This window comes from Primulina tabacum, chromosome 1 (assembly GCF_025594145.1).
Source record: "Primulina tabacum isolate GXHZ01 chromosome 1, ASM2559414v2, whole genome shotgun sequence".
NCBI classification, from domain to species: domain Eukaryota; kingdom Viridiplantae; phylum Streptophyta; class Magnoliopsida; order Lamiales; family Gesneriaceae; genus Primulina; species Primulina tabacum.
The window spans coordinates 58,019,476-58,043,071 of NC_134550.1; the positions used below are offsets into that span (position 1 = coordinate 58,019,476).

The 23,596-nt window shown below is 35.8% G+C and overlaps 2 protein-coding genes and 1 long non-coding RNA gene across 4 annotated transcripts; all 3 read right to left on the reverse strand.

The window, feature by feature from the left end:
* Window positions 1-1,203: 1,203 nt before the first annotated feature.
* On the reverse strand, window positions 1,204-2,437 carry LOC142520345 (uncharacterized). 2 transcript variants are annotated; one of them, XM_075623343.1, is made up of 4 exons: window positions 2,370-2,437; window positions 2,212-2,292; window positions 1,908-1,961; window positions 1,204-1,691 (listed from the first exon to the last, which is right to left on the reverse strand). In XM_075623343.1, exons 1-4 carry the CDS (start codon window positions 2,418-2,420, stop codon window positions 1,476-1,478), a joined length of 402 nt encoding a protein of 133 aa, XP_075479458.1. In that variant the 5' UTR covers window positions 2,421-2,437; the 3' UTR covers window positions 1,204-1,475. The 2 variants fall into 2 exon arrangements, with proteins under 2 accessions (XP_075479458.1, XP_075479460.1); XM_075623345.1 differs by having other exon boundaries at window positions 1,205-1,691; window positions 2,218-2,292.
* A 3,797-nt stretch (window positions 2,438-6,234) lies between these two features.
* LOC142520353 (uncharacterized) lies at window positions 6,235-7,072 on the reverse strand. The gene is made up of 2 exons (XR_012813916.1): window positions 6,647-7,072; window positions 6,235-6,459 (listed from the first exon to the last, which is right to left on the reverse strand). It is a non-coding gene; the product is annotated as an uncharacterized LOC142520353 (long non-coding RNA).
* Window positions 7,073-19,220: 12,148 nt separating this feature from the next.
* LOC142514614 (uncharacterized) lies at window positions 19,221-22,808 on the reverse strand. The gene is made up of 7 exons (XM_075619768.1): window positions 22,415-22,808; window positions 22,041-22,270; window positions 21,548-21,677; window positions 20,838-21,430; window positions 20,595-20,717; window positions 19,929-20,129; window positions 19,221-19,835 (listed from the first exon to the last, which is right to left on the reverse strand). The coding sequence occupies exons 1-7, from the start codon at window positions 22,806-22,808 to the stop codon at window positions 19,221-19,223; spliced, it is 2,286 nt and encodes a 761-aa protein (XP_075475883.1).
* Window positions 22,809-23,596: the final 788 nt, after the last annotated feature.

Sequence of the window (23,596 nt, forward strand, 5' to 3'; positions counted from 1 at the left end):
CATTTGAATTTCAGTCTCATGGTCCATTCTGATCCTGTCATAAAACTTTAATTCAACTCATAATCACAGAAAAAATATGCTTGTTCATCAAGTTTCAATATCTTTACTTTGAGTAAATATCACACATAACAAAAAAATCGGAGGAGCTGATAAAGTAACAAAACTTTCAGGTTAATCGGAATTATAAATGACTCTAGCTCCAAGAATTAGATGCAAAAATTGAAAAGAGACCTAAAAAAATGTTACAAGAACCCCATAGTTAAATGTGTGGACCTTGACAAATATACTTATTAGATTTCATCTTCAAATTTGTAAAGGATAATAAATGACCTAACGATTGATCTTTGTGCTTATATTTACAGCAACGCCATAAATAACTAAACATTCAATCCCAACACCACAATTTTATAAAAGAAAATTTCATAATTATATTTCTTAACTATTTGCAAATACTAAATATATCAATACAAAATTTTGAGTTATAATATCATTATTAATTTTAAAAATATATAACGACATTATATCAAGATCAATTTAAATTTTTAAAAAATTAATAATTTATGGTATAACAATAATTTTATATAAAATTGAAATCAACAATTTAATATATTCAAAGGTGGAATTCATATTTTATTCCCAAAAAATGATATTTAAAATTCGGGAAAAGAGAAAGTTGAAGAATCCTTAGTAGATTGAATACAATACACTATAATAGTCTTACATAAAAACTAAGGTTGTGTTTGGTTGTTAGTCCTGCCATTTCTCAATGGAGTCTTAGTCCCGTCATTTTTCTTTTTTATTGTTATTTACTCTTTTTATAGCTATATATTTTTATGACGTTGTCAAATTAATGTTGACACTATAAAATTACTCACATGTTTTGCACCATGCCAATACTTCATGGAAGGAAGAGTAAAAACAAATCAAAAGAAATTTAAAGGATGAAAATAAAATAAACTTATAAGATAGTTTAACAGTTTTACCACCATATAATTATATATTAATAATGCCGAGGATTTGAGTTTTATAATCTATATAATCTCTTAAGGATTCTAATGCCATAATTAATTTCCATTTTTTATAAAATTTACGTTTACTGTCGACAATAACTATATAATAACTAAAAGTTGGCTCTAAAAGTATCATCACTCGCAAGACATAATATCATTGGATATAGTAAAAAAAAATGATCACCACCACATTTGATCTGACGAATATCTCTTTTTTTGCATGTACAAGGTTTCGATATGTATTTATCAAATATCAGTATGCAGGACGTATCTGACAAATTATGATAACGAGTACACCATTTTAGTAGAATTTGTGCATGATAGCTACTCACTCATAGCATATCAACAATTAAATCGTATGTCTAATGGTACCGCCAGTCAAACTAATTTTTCCAAAAGACTTCATCCTAATCGAACAAAAAATAATCGTCACTGTGATTTTCATCTCCATATCGATTATAAAAATCAGCCAGTGTCATGTTCATCTCCATATTGACCATAGAAATCACCACTATGAGGGGCAGATGTTTCATTCTCTTCGTTGTAACTCATCTCTGGCTGGAAACCACTGTCATTACTTTCATTAGATCCATTCATTTCGAGGCTTGGCGTGTGGTCACTTCTAAGAGCACAAGAATCTGCAGTGATGATCTGAGATTGAGATGCCTTGGAACCGTGTTCCTACAATTTTATCAGTTGTGTATGAGTAAATGATCGTTCCTTTTTTTAAACGTCTAACGATATGTTTACTCAAGCATGTTGCATGTGCATCTTTGTTTAAAATTCATAGACATGCCGACGAGCTTTACTGGTATACAAATTAAATAAATAACGTAATGCATTACCAGAATTACTTGGCAATTGAAGACTATATTGAAAATAAAAAAGCATGCTTACCAATTCTTCATTTAGAATTTTCAAAGCTACATAGTTAATTCTTGAACTTCGTCTCTGAAGAAAAGAATTCTGTCATACTCGTAACATAATAAAAACTGGCAAAAAACACAATCCACAATCCACCACAATCCAAGTAAAAATATATAAGCATCATGATATTTAATACCACTAATTCCATGAATATATCATAAGATTGCAACTTCTTTAGATTCCATTTTTTTTATTCATAGAGCATTTATCAGGAATTACAGAGCAATCATAGAATGGAGCTCCAAACTATGAAAAATATCATCGTTAAGCATAAACTAACTGTTGACTTCACTTTCTCCATGGTTTTAGCAGCTTTCTTGAGTGGGGGGTTTCTTTCAGCTACCTTCTCCTGTTTCTTTGGGAGAAATTTATCAAATGTCTAAATTGGCAACGAAAAAGAATAGAAGCAGAGAAGAAGGAATGAGAAATTACATTTACATATTTTCCATTGATAGCTTCCCATAACATCCTTTTATAAAGCATGTTCTCCTTGGTGTTGAGATATCTTACTAACCAAAACAACATTAAATGTAAGGACCAGTCAAATGCTTAGAGTAATCCAGAAGTAGGCACCAATAGAACTTGAATTTAATGATTTATTGGAAAGAGACTTTAAAAAAGCTTAGATATAAAAGAAGAATTTATCAAAGAGACAAAATGCACTTGAACATGAGCAATTGTAAAAATGGATGCATACATTTAACTAAAGTGGTAGAACATAAGCAAAATGGATGAGTATGGATTAATTAAGCATATACCTCAGCATCATCAATATCAGAAAGGCTGTCTGACACATGGTTATTGGTTCGACTTCTCCTCTGCTTGAACCTTTTTGCAACCCCAGAAATGCCTTTATTGTTTCAGGATGTCCAGTTGAAGCACCTGGAAGATTTAACTTGGAATGTAAGTGAAGAAGTTCTCAAGTCAGCAACTATATTTCTAACAAAAATCTTTTGCACAACAACTAATATGAGCACATCATTGTTGAAAAAGCAGCTATATTTACCATTAGGTTCCCTCAGATTGAGGGATCCACATGAAACAACATCCACAACTTCTCCACATGAAGGTTTACTTCCTCCTACCTAAATATTTTTATTCAAACAAAGTTAAGATAAACAAGCATTTTCTAACATTTTTTGCATTACACCGGAAGAAATAGAGCAACAATTTTTCATAGCATGCAAGGGAATAATACTTAAGGACATATCAGCTCTGGCCACAAATCTCATCTTCTAATTATCTCTTTTATATTCCTTAAGGACAGGTAAGATAGCTCAAGGCTAGCATACCTAGATAACCATGACTATTTAAAGAGAGAAGGAAATCATTATATGAAATAGCAGGTCTAGATACCGAAATTCAGACATACAGTTTGACAACCAAAAAAGAGTTAATTTGAGACCTCTGAGCGCACAACAAAAGAAGTTACTTCTGAGAATGCTTATTTCTACAGTCTCGTAATAATGCATTATCCTAACAGACAACTACTGACATTCTCACGAACTTATTAAGAATAGAAGCAATTGACTGCAGAAACTCTTTTACAGTGAGTTACTGAATAAAGTATTGTTATACCTTCTTGCTTCAAACATATAATAGTACAAAATTATCAGCAACACAACTCAATCACATATAAGCAATTCCATATCACATCGTCTATCACGACCAAACTTTATTGCATCTTATCAGATTTGATCAAAGAAACTAAAAATATATGCGATATTGGAAACACAAACCACTTTAAAAATCAGAACATTGAATCGAGCTATTCGTTACAAAAATTTTATCGAATAGAAAGCACATTGTGAAAATCAAACGATGAATTTCTCATGCAGAAAAGGAATTGGCGTACCGGAGATTCCGATTTGTGCGTAATAGCCATTGGATAGCGCTTCCACAAACTTCGTACGAAAGAATGAACCCTGGATGGTGGTGTAGTTGGAACAACCGTCAAATACTAAACACACTGGGAAAAAAAAAGAAGCTTACGGAAAAGAGAAGACCGAAAAGATGAATTCCTCAGGATTGCTAGTAGGTTGATTTTGGCATTGATTCTGAACTCAAGAAATAATAAACAAGTGAAGAGAATGTTAGAAAAAAAGAAAAGAAAAAAGAGGAGCTCAGCCTTTTCAACCGGGCCCACAAGTTTCTTTATTTTGTTTGTTGCGGTGGAGGGCCCAGAAGATGATTGATTAAATATAGCAACAAAGACGTCATCAACACATGGTTAAATTGACTAGAAATAATATTCAGTTTCAGTGTGCGGTTTTAGGTGAAAACTAAAATTCCACGAAGATTTAATGCATTTAGATCTAATTAAATTCAATTAGAAATAATTGAACTGTTAGATTTAAATAGGTTTATTAACTCGAGGAATCGTTTAATAAATAAAATTGGGGATTTCACCGTGATCGTCAAGAATTAAATAATTAATTGAATTTTAACACGTGTCAACATAGTAGAGTTTGGTACCGTTGTGTGTCTTAGTTATTTATTTGAATTTGAATCCCTCCTTGATATTTGAATCTCTCGTTTTTTATTGCAATTATTTTATTTAATAATTTAGATTAATAATCCACGTATCATCTTTTTATTTATTTTGTATAGCTTAAGTTAATTGATAAAACTTATAGTAATTAAATATTAGTTTTTGTGGGATCGATACTTGGACTCATCATTTCTTTACTATAACTTGACCTAGTCCGCTTGCTAGATTTATTCCCAACCGAAATCGTCGGTCAGTCATCCATGAAAAAGTATTACTTTTATGCTAAGATTATTAATTTTTATTGTGATATCGGTAGGATTGACCCATTTCACAGATAAAGATTCGTGAGACCGTGTCACAAGAGACGTACTCAATTTTGATTGTGTAAGTTAATTAGGTCAATTTTTTTGAATAAATTTTTATATTATAAAATTATATTTGAGTTAATATATATGTTAATAATATTTAAAAATAAAGATTCATTATTTTTTTTAAAATTTTGTATTTTAATTCAAACATATATACTAAGTGTATTTTTGGAAAGTTTTGAAAATTTTAAATATAGTGATTGTATTAATAATTTTATAAACTGAAATTTTTTTAAAAAAACAACTAAAAGTGAGGTAGTAATATTTATTTTTATTTTCATCTTTCTTCTTGAAGATACATGTCTATGAATTTTGTTAACAAGATCTATCAGTTATAGGAGTTTTGATATATTTACTATATTTGATTGATTGTGTGTGTTAATGTGCTTTCTATTTGTATGAATGAAAATTGGAGAATGATTTATTTGTCTGATAGTGGAAAATAAAAGTGATATAGATATGTTTATATTGAGTTACACTTTATGAAAATATAATAATGATTGATATTAAGAGGCTCTTTCTCGTGTGCATCTGTGCATGAGATGCAAATCAAAGGCTCAATTTGTAATGGAAAAGGCTCGACCTATATGCAATTATACGAGCGTGACCTGAGCACGTCAAATATCGGACAAATCAAGGCAAAAATCGTCTAGTTAGCTAGGCCATGCCACCTTTTCTTATTTATTTTATTTTTTTCGAAGGAGACATTCCACATGCTTGATTGTTGGTGCTTCATATGGCTGCCGCCTATTGATGACAACAATTGACATTTCACATGGATGCAATAAGCCTATGTAAATAGAGGTTGTCCTAAGCTCGAAAACACACTAGAAACGTCCACTTTGTCTCTCGTTCCTACTTTCTTTTTCCTGTTTACACTATGCACAAGCTGCTTGTGGTTCTACATGATCTAGTGATAAAGTTCAGGTACTGATTTCGTCTGTCAACGTGGTGATTTGTACAACATCGCTACATGTCTACCAGTTGTATCATGTGAAACATTCGTCCGACTTAATTCTCGAAGCACATACCGGAGTAAACGAATCTGTTTTAAGGAAACTGTATTTGTTACATGCCTCATTTTGATTTACTATTTTTTTTCTGTTTTTATGTACATGATTTTTATATTTCAATAGTATATTTATTTCGTTTACTGCTTTGTCTTTACATACACGAGATTGCTGTCGTTCACTATTCTTTACCCACGGTCTTCAAATTTTTTATTTAAGCGTTCTGGCTAACATGAATTTACGACCTATCGATATTCTGCTCATTTTATATTTCTTCACCATTTGTTCAGAGCATTTGATCTAAGGAATAAAATTTCGACGTAATCATCACACGTATATTTAAGACGTGATCGTCTCAAAATTAAGTTGATATCAATCTAGAAAAATATTAGACAATAATAATTGAAAACAAGTAAATAAATCCAATATAGTTTCTTAATTTAACTTAATATAGTTCTTTTATTGATTAATAAGGCCAAGCAGCTAGAACAAGGTTACATAAATACTACGTACCCACCCACGCACTTGCATAACATTCTTAACTTATAAAATCACACTCACAACTCGGCTGCTGCTCTAGACATGTAAAATTACTCGACCCAAATCTCTTGTCCCCATCATTTCTTTGCACCTGCAGGCTTGCCACCCGATGCCTACAAAAACAATCTCAATTAATTAATATATATATATATATATATAACGAAAATTTGATCAAGCAAGAAAGATATTTCCAATAAATTTGTTTATGGTGATCATGATGTTTTATTCTCTTATAGAGCCAGAAACAAATACTTTTTCAATCTCAAGAATTACAGAGTGTACATATTTTAGAACGAGCACCTTCTTCCTGGGCTCTTTAGGCTTCTGAGCTTCGCCCCTAGGCGCGCCCGCGCCCTGCTTGGAGACTGGAACTCCAACCGGCTCTTTCTTAGCTGAGCCGAGCGATACAGATCCGGCTGGTTTCTCAGGCTTCAGTGATGCCATTTTTCCTGGAGTTCCCTCTGCACGCCAAGCTACTTAAGTTTCTATACCTTGGATGGATCTTGGGTTTCTATGCCCTCTCAGTGTGTGTATTTATAGTTCATAGTTTCCACTTAATATCGTAGAAAATATTGTCACGAATCTTTTTCAGTTGCTCTAATTGTCGTGTAATAAAATGGAATAAACTTTGCAGAAGGCCACCTTTAATGAAGAAGCAGAATCGGATTCATGGTATAGAAACTATGCTCATATTATTGACAATAACAATATTGAGTACCCGAGTTTCTTGCTAGAGAAAGCTCCAATATTGATGAAAAGACATTATATATATATATATATATATATATATATATATATATTGAAATTAAAATAATTAATTTGAGTCATGCGTTAAGACACATTTCGAACAATTTTAGGACAATAACTGAAGGGAAAGGTGGGCAGGAAGATCAGGTCGAAAAATAAGATTTTACTTTGAATTTGTATATATACGACCGAGTTTACTTCTATTTAGTTTTGTTTATTTCTTAATTTCATTCTTGTTAAGCGTTTCAATTATTGGTTAAAGTTGTATCAAATGAGACTTTACATGTCGATATCTTTTAACACAACCGTTTCGAGATCGAACCGGTACGTAAATGCATGCCTTTTCTAATTAAATATTTTTGTTTTACAAAAAAAATTTAATATTAGAAAAAATAAAACACTGAAAGAATTGTTTAACATAAAAGTATAAAAATATTAAAATTGTGTGTATCAGATTTATGTATTGTGTGCATATATTATAACACTTATTCATAACATGCAATATAATATATTGATTAAACACACAAATAAACTTTCACGAATAAAATAAGACATAATAAACCATGCACAAGTATTGTGTGTGGTGTCTCATGGTAAAACGATTTACTAGAAAACTTATATGTTTACAAAAATGAATACTAAATAAAAGGATCTCTTAACAAGTGATGAGGCAAAGTGCATCCAAACACATACATATCAAACCGTATACCCAAGACTACAGATGCAATAAACGTGAAGCCGAAGTTCTTGAATACACGACACACATATCAAAACAATGATTATGTTTTGTGATTTCAATGTCCTCAGCACTGCATGACAATACTTCAATATGTCTTGCTTTGAGTTCTTTATTAATTTATTTACGTAATCCCTTGCTCTTCCTGCGACGTTTCACTGCTCTTATTCAACTCCAAAAACCATATGCAAGTAGCAGTGATGATATCTTATTTACAGACTTCGTATGCCCTAAAATTTATTCTTATATAGAGTCCTACACAAATATGAAAACAAAAATTTCATTAGTAAATAAACTCTTTTGAACAATAGTATAATATCTAAAAATCTTATAATATATATATTAATACTTTAGAAAATCTTATCATAGATATCATTATTTTAAAAAATCTTATTAATCTAATAAAAACAAAATTCCTTATATAAATATCACAATATTATATATATAAAAATAATAATTAAAAAATAAAAATTTCATCTCATACGCTATAGATTAAAAAGTCGATGGGGTTGGTGCCATTTTCTTCCGTGTGTATCATGCCATTGACAACTCGACGGACTTGCGTTTTGAGTTGAAGGTTTGACACCATTTTCTCTACCAAAAGTCAATCCACGCTATTGCTTATAATAATATATATGGACCATTTCATCATCTTTATTATTATTTTTTGGAAAAATCTAAATATATATTATCATCATCTTTATTATTTTTTTGGGAAAAATCTAAATATATATAATGGACGATAAATTTAGAGATACAAAGTATGTAAATGAAATTCGGGAAAAAAAAATTAATTATTTGACTGATGATTGTGTCACTTAACCTTTTGATCCCCACCGAGTACATAAAAAAATAATCGCGAATTTAGAACATGCAGCAGTTATATATATTTGTAATTTGATGATTAAAAAAATGAATAAATAAGCAAAAAGATAAATCATTTTTAACTGTACAGAAGCCAAAAAAAAAAAAAAAAAAAAAACTTTGTAGCAGCTAAACACCAGTTCATGTTTGGCTTCTGTGAAAACATGCATCTATAACTGCAGCAAAAAAGTCTGAATCAGGTTCAGCACATGTTTGTGTGCGTATATATATCTAATCTAAAATACAAAATGAATCGAAAAAATTCAGTCATTACGTGCGTACCAAAACCAATGAAAAAATTTGGCTGGTTCTCCAATATAATATTTGTCCAGAAAACTTTAATTTCGAGGTGCAGAATTGTGGCCCTTGGACGGTGCTGATGGAGGAATCGGGACACCTTTAGGAAGCTTGGCAAAGTAGAGCCCCCCATCGTACGTCCTTTCCTTTTCTAGAAAAGGCTTCAAAGCCATTGACGAATCGACCTCATCCTTGATGATCATCATCATTCTTCCCGACCTAGTGGCATCGCAATAATTCAAGAAAAACAAAGAAAGGATACATGCTAAAAGAGTTAGCCGATTCAAAGAAAAAGCCATGGGGTTAACTTTTTGAGAGGAATGTGTAATATGAGTTTCAGAAGAAGCTAGATAATCAAGGGGTGTTTTAATTTATAATATAATATACTTGTGTAGTTGTGTTGCCTGCATGGGGATCAAATATAGTTTGGGAAGAAAAACGAGTGTTGAATATTCAATGTCAACGGTCTTTCAAATAATTATGTATTGTTTCAATTAATTTGAATTAATCAAAGAGTCAAGGATTTCCTTGAATTTTCCTTTGCTCCTTAATTAATACGTCTACGGTATCACCAAATTTAGATAGAAAATTTATTATTATTAATTTCAAATTTGGTCATATATGTTGAACCCTAAAAACTTATGATTGATCAATCCTCGGGTATATTGTTTTGTTTTAAGAAAAACCATGTTGATATATGATGTGATCTCGTTAAAATGGGTGAGCCGGGTACGGGGCTCCAACGGACCAAATCAATAATTTATAATGTTTGGGAATTTGAGTGAAGATAATGGCTTGGATCAACACCTGTAAACAAGAAAGTAACTCGTGAATGGGCGTCGGAGGGATGTCCGGCGTGGCCACTCCGATGCTTAAGTCAGCAGGCTTTTTTATGAACACAAGCAATATTTGAGAGGAAATATGTAAGTGCTTTTAGTTCAAAGATTTCAGAATGTTTAAATGACATCAATACCTGCTATTTATAGTAGAAAATGGGGTAGGTACCTCGATTCTTGTGCCACCTACTAAGTATGGCAAGTCGGCTGCCCATACTTGTAGCTTCTGATGACTTCTAGGACACTTCAAGCCCAAGTTGTTCTGACATATTAGACTGCATGTACCAATCACACTCGAGTGCGGCACTGTTACCGAGGTGCCCGGGTAGAATGCCTCCCGGGAGTTTATATGAGAGCCCGGGCCTAAGACTGCCCGGAGAATAGAGCATGGGCTTGCAACTGCCCGGCTCCAGAAGAATCCATATGCAGACTAACTCGGATTTGGGAATCCATTTGATATTCCGGGTCATTCATGACCCGGGCTCTTATGGGGGTATCATCACTCATCCCTTAAATAGTCGGGCTAGAGTCATACTCGCTGTCCCGATTAGTCATGCTTGGATTCCCAAAGAGAATCAATCTTGTTCTATAAAAGCATCGGGGGCTTCATGTCTCCCAGAAATGGGATGAAATGCCGGAGTCTCGTGTCTTATGGACTTGAGATAAGATGCCGGGGCCTCATGTCTCCCGGGCTTTGTATAAGATGTCGGGGCCTCGTATCTCCCGGACTTAGGAATGGTCGAGGTGCGGAGCCCCAAGCCAGGTTTGAGAACCCTGGGCTTATGAATAACCAAGGTGCGGAGCCTTGGGCCGGGGAACATGTCCCGGGACTTGGGAATGGTCGAGGTGCGGAGCCCCGAGCCAGGTTTGAGAACCCTGGGCTTATGAATAACCAAGGTGCGGAGCCTTGGGCCGGGGAACATGTCCCGAGACTTGGGAATGGTCGAGGTGCGGAGCCCCGAGCCAGGTTTGAGAACCCTGGGCTTATAAATAACCAAGGTGCGGAGCCTTGGGCCGGGGAGCATGTCCCGGGACTTGGGAATGGTCGAGGTGCGGAGCCCCGAGCCAGGTTTGAGAACCCTGGGCTTATAAATAACCAAGGTGCGGAGCCTTGGGCCGGGGAGCATGTCCCGGGACTTGGGAATGGTCGAGGTGCGGAGCCCCGAGCCAGGTTTGAGAACCCTGGGCTTATCAATAACCAAGGTGCGGAGCCTTGGACCGGGGAGCATGTCCCGGGACTTGGGAATGGTCGAGGTGCGGAGCCCCGAGCCAGGTTTGAGAACCCCGGGCTTATAAATATGTGCCGGGGCCTCGTGTCTCCCGGACTTTAGAGAATTTGCCAAGAAAAGTTGGATTTAGTGCCAGATTGTATGTTCGAGCTGTAGAAATATCCAAGCCAACATTCCAAAGAGTAGGAATCCAATATAACAATGTAATCACATGGCCCGATATAAGAAATCCATCACCAAGCATCCTAGCTCTCATACCGATAAAATCCCAAGCATATGCAATGTGTTGTGATACGATGTTACAAATGTTTTTGAGCAATTCAACACAATTAAGCTGATCAATCAATAATTCATATGATGTCATAAAGAAAAGCTCGCTATGATATATCCTAAATAATTTCAGTTAAAAATTATGACTGAGCATAATTGATAAATACGCATAACACTTGATTTTATTAATATGATAAAAGTGGTGCGACTTATCTTCATGAAATTGCACCAAGCTCAGCAGTAACGAACTGGGCACGAAGGACCACCCCAGATATCGGGCTAATATCGAGATATCCAAGCAACAATGGAGTAATTGTTGTCTTTCTTCATGCTTTCCGACTGCTAAACCACGGTTTCCGGTGGGTGGTCGGTCACGGGGGTGAGCTGTAACAGTGGTGGCTATGCCATTCCAATAAACACAGGGGTGGAGGAAGGTAATCGGCTAGAAAAAGCTCTACATCCTTAAGTCGTAAGCTACAGAGGGGTTTGCTCCTCTCACTTGCTTAGATCTAATTCTTTGAAAGCCAGAAATTCCATAATTTCTCTACCAGAGTGATTTCCCAACGCTAAACCAGAAGGTTTCTTTCTCCCAACTGCCTGTGTGGTTCTCTTTCTTTTTTCTGTGTATTTTTATTTCGTACTCCACAGATCTTCGAAAATCCAGTTCACGAGTCTCTCCCACCAGCGAGCGAGAGCCCTCCTTCCTCCTCTCTTCTCTCTTCCTGAACTCGGGAAGTCTCTTGGTTTGCTCTTCTAGTAGGAGCCATATCAACGCCTTAGAACTCAAATTTCCCACAGACGGCGCCAATGATGTGATCTCGTTAAAATGGGTGAGCCGGGTACGGGGCTCCAACGGACCAAATCAATAATTTATAATGTTTGGGAATTTGAGTGAAGATAATGGCTTGGATCAACACCTGTAAACAAGAAAGTAACTCGTGAATGGGCGCCGGAGGGATGTCTGGCGTGGCCACTCCGATACTTAAGTCAGCAGGCTTTTTTATGAACACAAGCAATATTTGAGAGGAAATATGTAAGTGCTTTTAGTTCAAAGATTTCAGAATGTTTAAATGACATCAATACCTGCTATTTATAGTAGAAAATGGGGTAGGTACCTCGATTCTTGTGCCACCTACTAAGTATGGCAAGTCGGCTGCCCATACTTGTAGCTTCTGATGACTTCTAGGACACTTCAAGCCCAAGTTGTTCTGACAGATTAGACTGCATGTACCAATCACACTCGAGTGCGGCACTGTTACCGAGGTGCCCGGGTAGAATGCCTCCCGAGAGTTTATATGAGAGCCCGGGCCTAAGACTGCTCGGAGAATAGAGCATGGGCTTGCAACTGCCCGGCTCCAGAAGAATCCATACGCAGACTAACTCGGATTTGGGAATCCATTTGATATTCCGGGTCATTCATGACCCGGGCTCTTATGGGGGTATCATCAATATATATAGTAATTTATATTTAATTTAGAATTGATTTGTTGAATAAGAAAATGGAACTTATATATTTTTATATATGGATACAATTTATTAACTCAAACTATTATACCCGATTAACAGGGAGACAAACGAACATTTTTTAAAAAAATACATAATTGAGGTGATTAAAGTAGAAAGTTTTGGGGAAAAAAAATCATTTTGCACCACGTCAAATTAACCCAAAATCTTGACAATTTTAGATTTTTTTTTTCACGAGAAAAAAGATTCGGGAATGCGCACATAAAGTTTGACAGAAAAAGGCCGACATCTAATTATTTAAATCGTTATGAATTTACTTTCACGTCCCGAGACTGATGATAGTCGATACCAACGTTATTTTACAACCACACAATCGAAAACAACAAACATCGTAGTACAGTATAAATCAAAACAAGTTTATAACTCATAATCAAACGTAAATTTGTCTTTACAATGAAAACACTCGAAAACGATAAAACTAATTAAACGGAAGCATTTACAACTGAAAAAAACAACGAACATAGATCTAATTAAAATTCCGTCCATCACTCGCCCCAAAACTGATCATGTTTTTCTTCTTCTTCTATCTCTTCTTCCGGCTTATTTGGGAAGAGAGAGTAAGGGGTGAGTGATATGGTCATCACTCAACAAGTAGAGGTCGTTCGAGCATTACATGACAAAATGCATAAATTTCGAAACACATATCATGCATAACATGACTCATATCATAAGCATATAATTGACTAGCCACTGAAATCCTTCTACTTTTCATGGTTTATTGACATCAGTCTCTAATTTTTACTTCTCTAAGGGAGCGAAAGCGTATAAAATATCATATTGAGATTTCCATCCATATACAGTCGAATTCTCACAGTGCCAAAACAAAAACGTACGATAATCGTAGCAAGAAGGGGGTAGAAGAAGAATTTGCACTAACCCAAATTTTCGAAAAACGAAAATATACATATGCGAAAATTAAATTTTAAAACAAGCCCACTTACCTATTTGATTAAAAAAATGTGGGGGGGTGTTCCCTGCAATGGGATTTTCGAATCCTACTTCCGAATATGGACTGCAACAGCGCTTCGACACTCAGCAGAACTTGAAAGAGCAAAATCTCGAAAATTCCTTAGTAGAATTAGAGAGAATTTCGAAAATATGGAGTAATTCTGAGGTGTGATTTTCGAATGGAATGATCATCATATTTATAGGGGCTGACTGCTATCTTCATCGTATATTATATCCGCATTTGAACTTTTAAATCAAATATTAAATCTGGGGCAATTTCTCATTATTTATACATTTAACTTGGATAATTTCGAAAATAGTCTACAGCATGAAATTTCGAATTTCTTTTCTAATTTTCAGTATCAGGTAGATCTCTTATTTTGCAGTACGATTACATTTCTGCCCTTAAAATCTAAAAATTTTCATTATTAAATTTCGAATTTAATGGTAATTTATCCCAAAATTAGGACTCTTGATTTTGTCTAAAATTCTGGTAGGCAAACTTTTGAATTTTCCATACTTGTATATCCTTATCATGCAAATTTTTTCCTATCTATATAATTTCAAAAATTATAAATAAATACCTGAAAATTTCAAAGTTATATCATCCTTTTGCTTGATCTTGATCCATGTATTCCAATATTATCTCAAATCTTATACCTTTATCTGATATTTTCTTCTCAAATTCGAGTTTGTGTCTAAAAAATTTACCTGGTTGTATCCAATATCTCCTTATTTAGTATCTTGCACACGATATAATTATAATACAAAACTTTAGATAAACTTAAAAATCTTAAATAAAATAACGAGACGAATAACAAAAATCTCGAATAATCTAGTACATCTTTAAATTAAGTTTTACAAACGTGTGTTTTACATACACAAGAGCTAAATATAATATATACTATTATAAATATATAATTCACACTACAGTGAGTGAATATTCTCACAAAATATACTATAATAAAATACACATTTTTTTAAGGTTATGCAGTAGTTACACTAGTAAATCCAAATAACACAGTCTTGTAACAAAGAAAGAATTCCAGAGGCGACCATAATAAGAGAAATAGATAAACTAAATTTAGCTAAATTATGAGCTACGGAATTAGCTTGACAATTCATATGCCTAATTCCTTCAAAAACTATTATTATTATTATTATTAATTTGGACAAAAAAGAGTATTTCCAATCCCAAAGAACTCGTCTACTTCAGTGGTCGCTGTTCGGACCACGACCAAAGAGTCCTCGTGAGTTGTGGAGAAGATGATACGTACACACAATAATCGTATCAATTATTACATTACATTTATTTAATAGAAAATAGTTGCAGTTGAATTAGTCACACAATGGAATGTGTGTATTAATTATTCGAGGAAATCGACGAATCATGCTTTCTAGCGTGTGTATAGAGCAATTAATTAGCAGAAAATTCAGTTACGGATATAGGACATTTAATGTTGATGATGATTACTATAATATAATATATTATCTTAGATTAAATGTGAAATTAGTTGTCCCGATCATATATGTTGTGACGTCACTATTTGAATTTGGGATGTTGAAAATTTGGTTCTATCTCGGGAGATTTCAACAAAATTAGGTGGAAATGGAAGCAAATTTGCGTATCCCGATTGTGACAAAAAATAAAGAAAAAAATCGTATGAGACGGATTCACGTACTTAATTTTGTGAGACATATTTTTAACCCGATTTGATTCATAAAAAAATTATTAATTAATTATATATTAAAAATGTTATTTCAATTATGAATCAATTTAATCGTGTTACGAGAAAAAAAAACATGTGAGATCATCTCATAACAATCAAAATACTTAATTGGATGAAAGAAGCCTCAGCCGACTTATCGTATTGATTTCCACAAATTCTCAAACGGCGGCCTTTTTTTAGATTTAAATATACATTTATGATACTTTTTAATTTAGGTCAAAACTTATCTCAGACGGTACACGAGTCGTATTTTGTGAGACAAATTTTTTATTTGGATCATCCATGAAAAATTATTACTTTTTATGCTAAGAGTATTACTTTTTATTGTGAATATCGGTAAGATTGACCCATCTCACAGATAAAGATTCATAAGACCATCTCACAAGAAATCTATTCTTTAATTTATTATATCATTTTATACGCGTATTTACACACACATGATTTATTTGGCTTGAAATCGACTATGATAAAATTTTTGATATAAATTTGAGACAAAGCGCATTTGAAACTAATTCTAATAGATTTTTTTTGGCCTTGGAATTAAATGGCTTCAAAGATTATAATATAATTTTTAAGTAATTTTTATATTTCTTAAAATTTATTGATTTATTTTAGTATATTGTTTTATTTATAAAATATTATTTAAATAGAGATTTTAATTATTTATATATCTAGTTATTTTTCGAAGTTACCATTAGTTTTTCCCCCACAAATGATATGCTTTACTGCTAGAACATCAACAGGTTCACTGAACATTAATGTACAACAAAGAAACTACCGTTATTATTTTGAAGCGGAAGTGTCACTTCACTCCAGATGTTTGGCCTTCTCTTAGTTCAATCCCAAATGTTTCGTCCTTTTCGGTTTATACCCTAAAATGTCAGGCCCGTGCACTTAGTTAATATTTAATTACTACATAACATGGATTAAATGGTGTAAACAGCGAAAACGAGTTTAAAATGTTCATTAAGGCCTACAGAAATTTCGGCATGACCTCCCTGTAAGTAGGACATCCCAAAAATTTCAAAACACAAAAATAACAATATACGCTCGAAAATAATATCAATTTCACAATCAACCACACCAACATCCTACAGCCGCACTGGCCAGGATTAGACACAACATACCACAAATAAAATCCAAACAACATTAAAACATAACCATACAGCTACACATGGCATCTTCCTGGCAAATGTATCAAACCAGCATAATATATATAAATATCTGGGAACTCTGACACCAACCGACTGACTACTGGGTACCACTCGCTGACGCTCCACCAGACGCGTCAAAACCCCTGGAATGACCTGCTATGTCATCAAAACAACCACAACATCAAAAGAAAACAGGGGTCGGACCCCAGTACGACAAACCAGTAAAATCACGACGTAAATAAATGACATGCAATAATATCAAGTAAATGCAATGCTATGCGATGCATGAATGGTAACAATGGAATAACGGATACCAAATGGAGTCCAAACGAATAGCATCATCAACAGTAACAGTGGCCACCCGTGCCAGGAATGCAGCATCAAATCGCCGCTCGTCCATGCACGTAGCATCGGGAATGCGAATAGCTAAGTCGCTCGTCCCTAGCTGTCATATGGGAATGTGGCTAATCCTAACCCACTCGTCCCTCTGATGACTCAATAAATCTCAACAGAATCAACATAAATAGCCGTCAAAGGAGTCAAGGCTCAATATGTTATGTCAATATAATTTATGCATGAATGCAATAGAATAAACATTCAAGGCACATAATAGCAAACAACATTCACCGAATATTCTTACACGCCAATATAAGCGTCATAATAATATAGGTTTGAACGTACATCAACTATAGCTTACAATACCACGGTAAATTCTTAAGGACTATCGAATAAAACTCGTCCAACGATAAAACCTACGATATAAATTCGCTATACACTTCAATATAATGCATTCTAACAGACTAAAAAAAATTAAATCGGCTCGGTTAAAAATTGAATTCCGGACAGCTTATTAAACCCATACAAATTCTGAAACTTCAAGCTTAATACCTCAAGAAACGAAGCTTAAATACACAATGGTGATCTCGCGAAAATGGCTCGTCGGAAAAGTCGCCGGAAAATATTGTTCACGCCGGAAACCTAGCTGAAAATTAGGGGAAAAGCTCAATTCTTCACTTATATAAACTAATACACCAAGAACAACCAAAATTCGAAGCCAAAAGCTTACCTAAAACCAAATCGAAGCTCATGCACAGTGCTGGAAAACAGGGCCGATCGAACTCGATAACTTCCAATTCATGGCAGGAAAATAGCTAATATACCTGAGGAAGAAGATTGCTAACCTACTACGCCAACATTCCGGCCGCTGGCGGCGTTATGCGAAGACGGCAGAAAACCGAAGAAGGCGACGAGCAAGGCTGGGGAAAAGTTCTGGATTTTTGAGCGATCTGTTCTTGTATCAAATGGGTTTGGGTTTTTATTAAATAAAATGGAAATGGGCTGGGCTTACTTATTGTTATTGGGCCTCACATTCTCCCCTACTAATAAAAGATTTCGTCCTCGAAATCTAACAAACACAACACTGATATCCACAACATTACATCTAATAATACATAGGAAATTCAGAATACATCGCGTAATTCATTGCATTCTCAAACAAATGAGGCCATTCTTGTCGCATCTTTGCCTCTAATTTCCATGTAGATTCTTCTCTTCCATGTCTACTCCATTGTACCAAAACCAATGGAATCGTCTTGCTCCTGAGCTGTCTTTCCTTACGGTCCAAAATTTGCACTGGATGTTCAACATAGCTAAGGGAACTGTCCAACTCCAAATCCTCGACATTCAAGATATGAGATGGATCTGGCTCATACTTCCGCAACATAGATACATGAAACACATTATGTATCAAAGACAAACTCTGCGGCAAATCCAAACGATACGCCAATGTGCCAATCCTCTCAACAATCATATACGGACCAATATAACGCGGAGCTAACTTCCCTTTATGTCCAAGTCTCATGGTACCCCGAAATGGTGATACTTTCAAGAAAACATAATCGCCCACTTGGAACTCTAAAGGTCTACGCCTTTTATTAGCATAACTGGCTTGACGATCTTGGGCTGCTTTCATCCTTTTCCTGATCAATTCAACTTTATCTTTCATTTCTTGAATAAATTCTGGTCTTGACATCTGTCTTTCTCCTACATCTTCCCAACATATCGGCGATCTGCACTTTCTTCCATACAAAGCTTCAAATGGTGTCATACCGATTGTTGCCTGAAAACTATTATTGTAAGAGAATCCAACCAAAGACAATGATTCTTGCCAACCACCTTTGAAATCCATCACTACTGCTTGTAACATATCCTCTAGAGTCTGGATGGTTCTTTCTGACTGACCATCTGTCTGCGGGTGATAGGCAGTGCTCATAGCCAACTTTGAGCCCAAAGCTGGTTGCAAACTTCCCCAAAACTTCGAAGCAAATCTTGGATCACGATCGGATACTATGGTTACTGGCACACCATGCAATCTCACTATATGATCAATGTACAGTTTCGCCATTTTCAAATAAGTACAAGTACGATCATACGGAATAAAATGGGCTGATTTAGACAATCTATCGACAATCACCCAAATTGCATCACAATCACGATTAGAACGAGGCAAATGAGTCACAAAATCCATAGCAATGTGCTCTCAGTTCCACTGTGGCACTTCAAGACTATGTAACATTCCACCAGATCTCATTCTCTCGGCTTTAACTTGTTGACACGTTAAGCATTTAGCCACAAAATGAGAAATATTTTTCTTCATACCTTCCCACCAATAATGAGCTCTCAAGGCATGATACATCTTTCGAATTCCTGGATGAATACTGTGTCGACTACAATATGCTTCCTTTAGTATGGCTTCTTTCAGATCTATCAAATTAGGAACCACAAGTCTACCATTAAAGCGCAGACTACCATCTGAAGCAACACTAAACTTTTCTGTCTGACCTGTTCGAGACAATTCTTTCAATCTATGAATATGCGGATCGGTCTTCTGTGCTGCTTTGATTCTGGACAAAATCTGTGGCTCGACTTGAATAGATGACACTATAAAGTAGTCTCCACTGATCTGATAAGTCCATCCTGAAGTTCCCAAGTGCTCGTGAACTTTAGAGATAGTCAGAGATGTCAGCATATCATTCTGAACTTTCCTGCTGAGAGCATCTGCAACAAGATTCATTCGCCCTGGTTGATACTGAATCTCACAATCAAAGTCTTTAAGTAACTCCATCCATCGACGTTGTCTCATGTTCAAGTCAGGCTGTGAGAAAAGATATTTAAGGCTCTTGTGATCCGAATAAATAACAAACTGCTCACCGTACAGATAATGACGCCATAACTTCAATGCAAACACAATAGCAGCCAACTCTAAGTCATGAACTGGATAACGGGTCTCATGCGGCTTCAACTGACGAGAAGCATATGCAATCACTCGCCCATTTTGCATTAGAACACATCCAAGTCCATTTAGAGATGCATCTGAACAAACAACATATCCACCTGAGCCTGATGGCAAAGCTAGCACTGGAGCTGTTGTCAACTTTTCCTTCAATGTCTGAAAACTTGACTCACATTCATCAGTCCACTCAAAACGTCGATCTTTTTGCGTTAATTGAGTCATAGGCCTTGCTATGATAGAAAATCCTTCAATGAAACGCCTATAATATCCTGCCAATCCCAAGAAACTGCGAATATCGGAAATATTCGTCGGTGTTGGCCAATTGATAACAGCTTCCACTTTATTAGGGTCCACTGATACTCCTTGAGCTGATATAACATGACCCAGAAATACAACTCTGTCCAGCCAGAATTCACATTTAGAAAATTTTGCATACAATTGTGCTGCTCTGAGTGTCTGAAGGACCAACCTTAAATGTTCTCGATGCTCCTTCTTTGTTTTTGAATAAATCAGGATGTCATCTATGAAGACAATAACAAATTTGTCTATAAATTCTCGAAAAACACGATTTATCAAATCCATAAAAACCGCAGGAGCATTAGTCAATCCAAAAGGCATAACTAGAAATTCATAATGCCCATAACGCGTTCGAAATGCTGTCATCGGAACATCTTCCTCTCGAACTCGAAGCTGATGGTAGCCAGAACGAAGATCGATCTTTGAATACACTGATGTACCCTGCAACTGATCAAACAAGTCATCGATACGCGGCAGAGGATACTTATTCTTCACAGTAGCTTTGTTCAACTGCCTGTAATCAATGCACATTCTCATCGTTCCGTCTTTCTTCTTTACAAACAATACCGGAGCTCCCCAAGGTGACATACTTGGTCTAATATAACCTTTTTCCAGCAAGTCCTGTAATTGCTCTTTGAGCTCTTTCAATTCCGCTGGAGCCAAACGGTATGGTGCTCTAGAAATAGGATTTGTCCCGGGCACCAACTCAATGCTAAAATCTATTTCCCTCTGGGGTGGAAATCCAGGAATTTCATCGGGAAATACATCAGAGAATTCCTTGACAACATGAATATCAGAAACTTCAAATCTTTTTCCCTGTGTCGCATTAACTGCATAGATCATGAATCCTTCATTTCCTATCGACAAGATTCTAAACATTTCCATTGCTGACACTAATGGAATACGTGATTGCGAATCACTACCGTAAAAATTCCATTTACTGCCATAATATGGTCTGAATCTGACGACTCCATGGAAACAATCAACGGTAGCTCGATAATTAGACATAGTATCCATTCCCAGAATACAGTCGAAGTCAGACATATCTAGCTTGATGAGATTAGTTATCATAATATTATCATCGAATCTAGTCACACAATTCAGAATTATCTCATGAGACATCAAACATACACCGGCAGGAGTAGAAACTGACACAGTATCTATCAACGGAGTAGTAGCAATCTCATGCTCATCAACAAATACAACAAATACAAATGAATGAGATGCTCATGTGTCTATCATTATACGTGCAGGATGATTAAAAATAAGGCAGATACCTGCAATAACTCCGCCCTGTGCATCTTGAACCTGATCCTGAGTTAAAGCATGAACTTGAGCCTGCTGTGGCCCTGGAAAACGCTGCTGAACCGAACCTCTAGGCTGAGGATAGCTAGATTGCTGAAAAGACTGAGTCGGAACAAAAGGCCTAGTTGCTTGTCATCTAAAATCCTGACCAAACTGAGGTTGCTGAAATTGTTGTCTCACTGCAATCGGACATACTCTAGCATAATGTCCAACTTGCCCACAAATATTACAAGATCCGTGAACTCCCGTACACTGAGTGCTGAAATGCTTACCACCACAACGATCAGAAAATACTCCACCTGTGGACCCAACTGAACTTCCACGCTGACTGCCAGAACTAGAAGAACTACTACGAGTCTGTTTCTTGAACTATTTCCCTTTGGCCTTAAAGTTTTTCTGCTTTGGTTGCTGATAAGACTGCGAAGGCTGATACGGCAGTAAAGGACGATATAATGGTGCACTCACTGGCATCGGCACATTACCTCCGAAACTCTGAGGAAAACCTGGTTGAACTGACTGTGGTTCTGCCAAAAGTAAACTCGCCTCCACATTCTTGGCTTTCTCAACAGCATCAGCATAATTAACAGGCGCTCCAGCTACCACTAAAGTACAAATGGTTCGATTCAATCCTTGCATAAAATAAGATAGCTTGTTCCGATCACTGCTAGCAACATGAGGAACATAGGCAAGAAGCGCTGAAAATTGAGAGGCATACTCCACTACAGTCATATTACCTTGAGTCAATCTATTGAATTCAGCTTCCTTGGCCGAATAATATGAAGGCGGTGAATACTCTCAAGCAAACTGAGCGCAAAATACATCCCAAGTAACTCTTTCACCTGATTCTTTCAAAGCTTTCTCTGTAGTTTCCCACCATAACTGAGCTCGATCTTTTAATTGACAAATAGCCAACTTAAGCTGCAATTCAGGAGTGTACTCCAACATATTAAACAAACGCTTCATACTTTTTAGCCATGCTATAGCTTTCTCACCATCTTCATTCCCAAAGAATCGAGGAGGACGCATGTTCTGAAATCGGGATATCACAAGTTCCATTTCACCCATTCCTTTGGTCAACTGATCCACTTCACGCTCAACGTTAACATTTCGTGCTTCACCACGAGGACGACGACCTCGTCTTCCCCAATCAGTCTCGTTAAGTCCTCTCACATTAGGAGCTTCAGATTCCTGAACAACTTCCTTTCCTTTTCTACCTTTACGTCCCGGTGCCATCTACAAGACACAAGGATTTAATCCACAGGCAGAAAAAATAATCGGCTGAGTATAAGAGCATAAACTTAAACTAATACGCTCTAGTCATGCAGATACAATTAATTCAAAACATATAAACAAGTAAGAGCAAATAATCGAACACATGCACAATCATTTTATTTGTGCCTAAACTCGAGTGTCCTAGACTCTAATTCGAGCGTATCCCAGTTACGCTCTGATACCAAACTGTCAGGGCCCGTGCACATAGTTAATATTTAATTACCACACAACAAGGATTAAATGGTGTAAACAGCGAAAACGAGTTTAAAATATTCATTAGGGCCTAAAGAAATTTCGGCATGACCTTCCTGTAAGTAGGATATCCCAAAAATTTCAAAACACAACAATAACAATATACGCTCGAAAATAACATCAGTTTCACAATCAACCACACCAACATCCTACAGCCGCACTGGCCAGGACTAGACACAACATACCACAAATAAAATCCAAACAACATTAAAACATAACCATACAGCTACACAAGGCATCTCCCTGGCAAATGTATCAAACCAGTATAATATATATAAATATCTGGGAACTCTGACACCAACCGACTGACTACTGGGTACCACTCGCTGACGCTCTACCAGACGCGTCAAAACCCCTGGAATGACCTGCTATGTCATCAAAACAACCACAACATCAAAAGAAAACATGGGTCGGACCCCAGTACGACAAACCAGTAAAATCACGACGTAAATAATGGCATGTAATAATATCAAGTAAATGCAATGATATGCGATGCA

Coding starts and splice junctions, on each gene's coding strand:
- LOC142520345 (XM_075623343.1), bottom strand. CDS start 2,420: ATGCTTTATAAAAGGATGTTATGGGAAGCTATCAATGGAAAATATGTA. Junction 2,293..2,369: donor TCAATGGAAAATATGTAAAT/GTAATTTCTCAT, acceptor TTTCTCCCAAAG/AAACAGGAGAAGGTAGCTGA. Junction 1,962..2,211: donor AAGTGAAGTCAACAGTTAGT/TTATGCTTAACG, acceptor TCTTTTCTTCAG/AGACGAAGTTCAAGAATTAA.
- LOC142514614 (XM_075619768.1), bottom strand. CDS start 22,808: ATGGCACCGGGACGTAAAGGTAGAAAAGGAAAGGAAGTTGTTCAGGAA. Junction 21,431..21,547: donor ACAGGGCGGAGTTATTGCAG/GTATCTGCCTTA, acceptor CTCCGTTGATAG/ATACTGTGTCAGTTTCTACT. Junction 20,130..20,594: donor ATGGGCATTATGAATTTCTA/GTTATGCCTTTT, acceptor TCAAGTTTTCAG/ACATTGAAGGAAAAGTTGAC.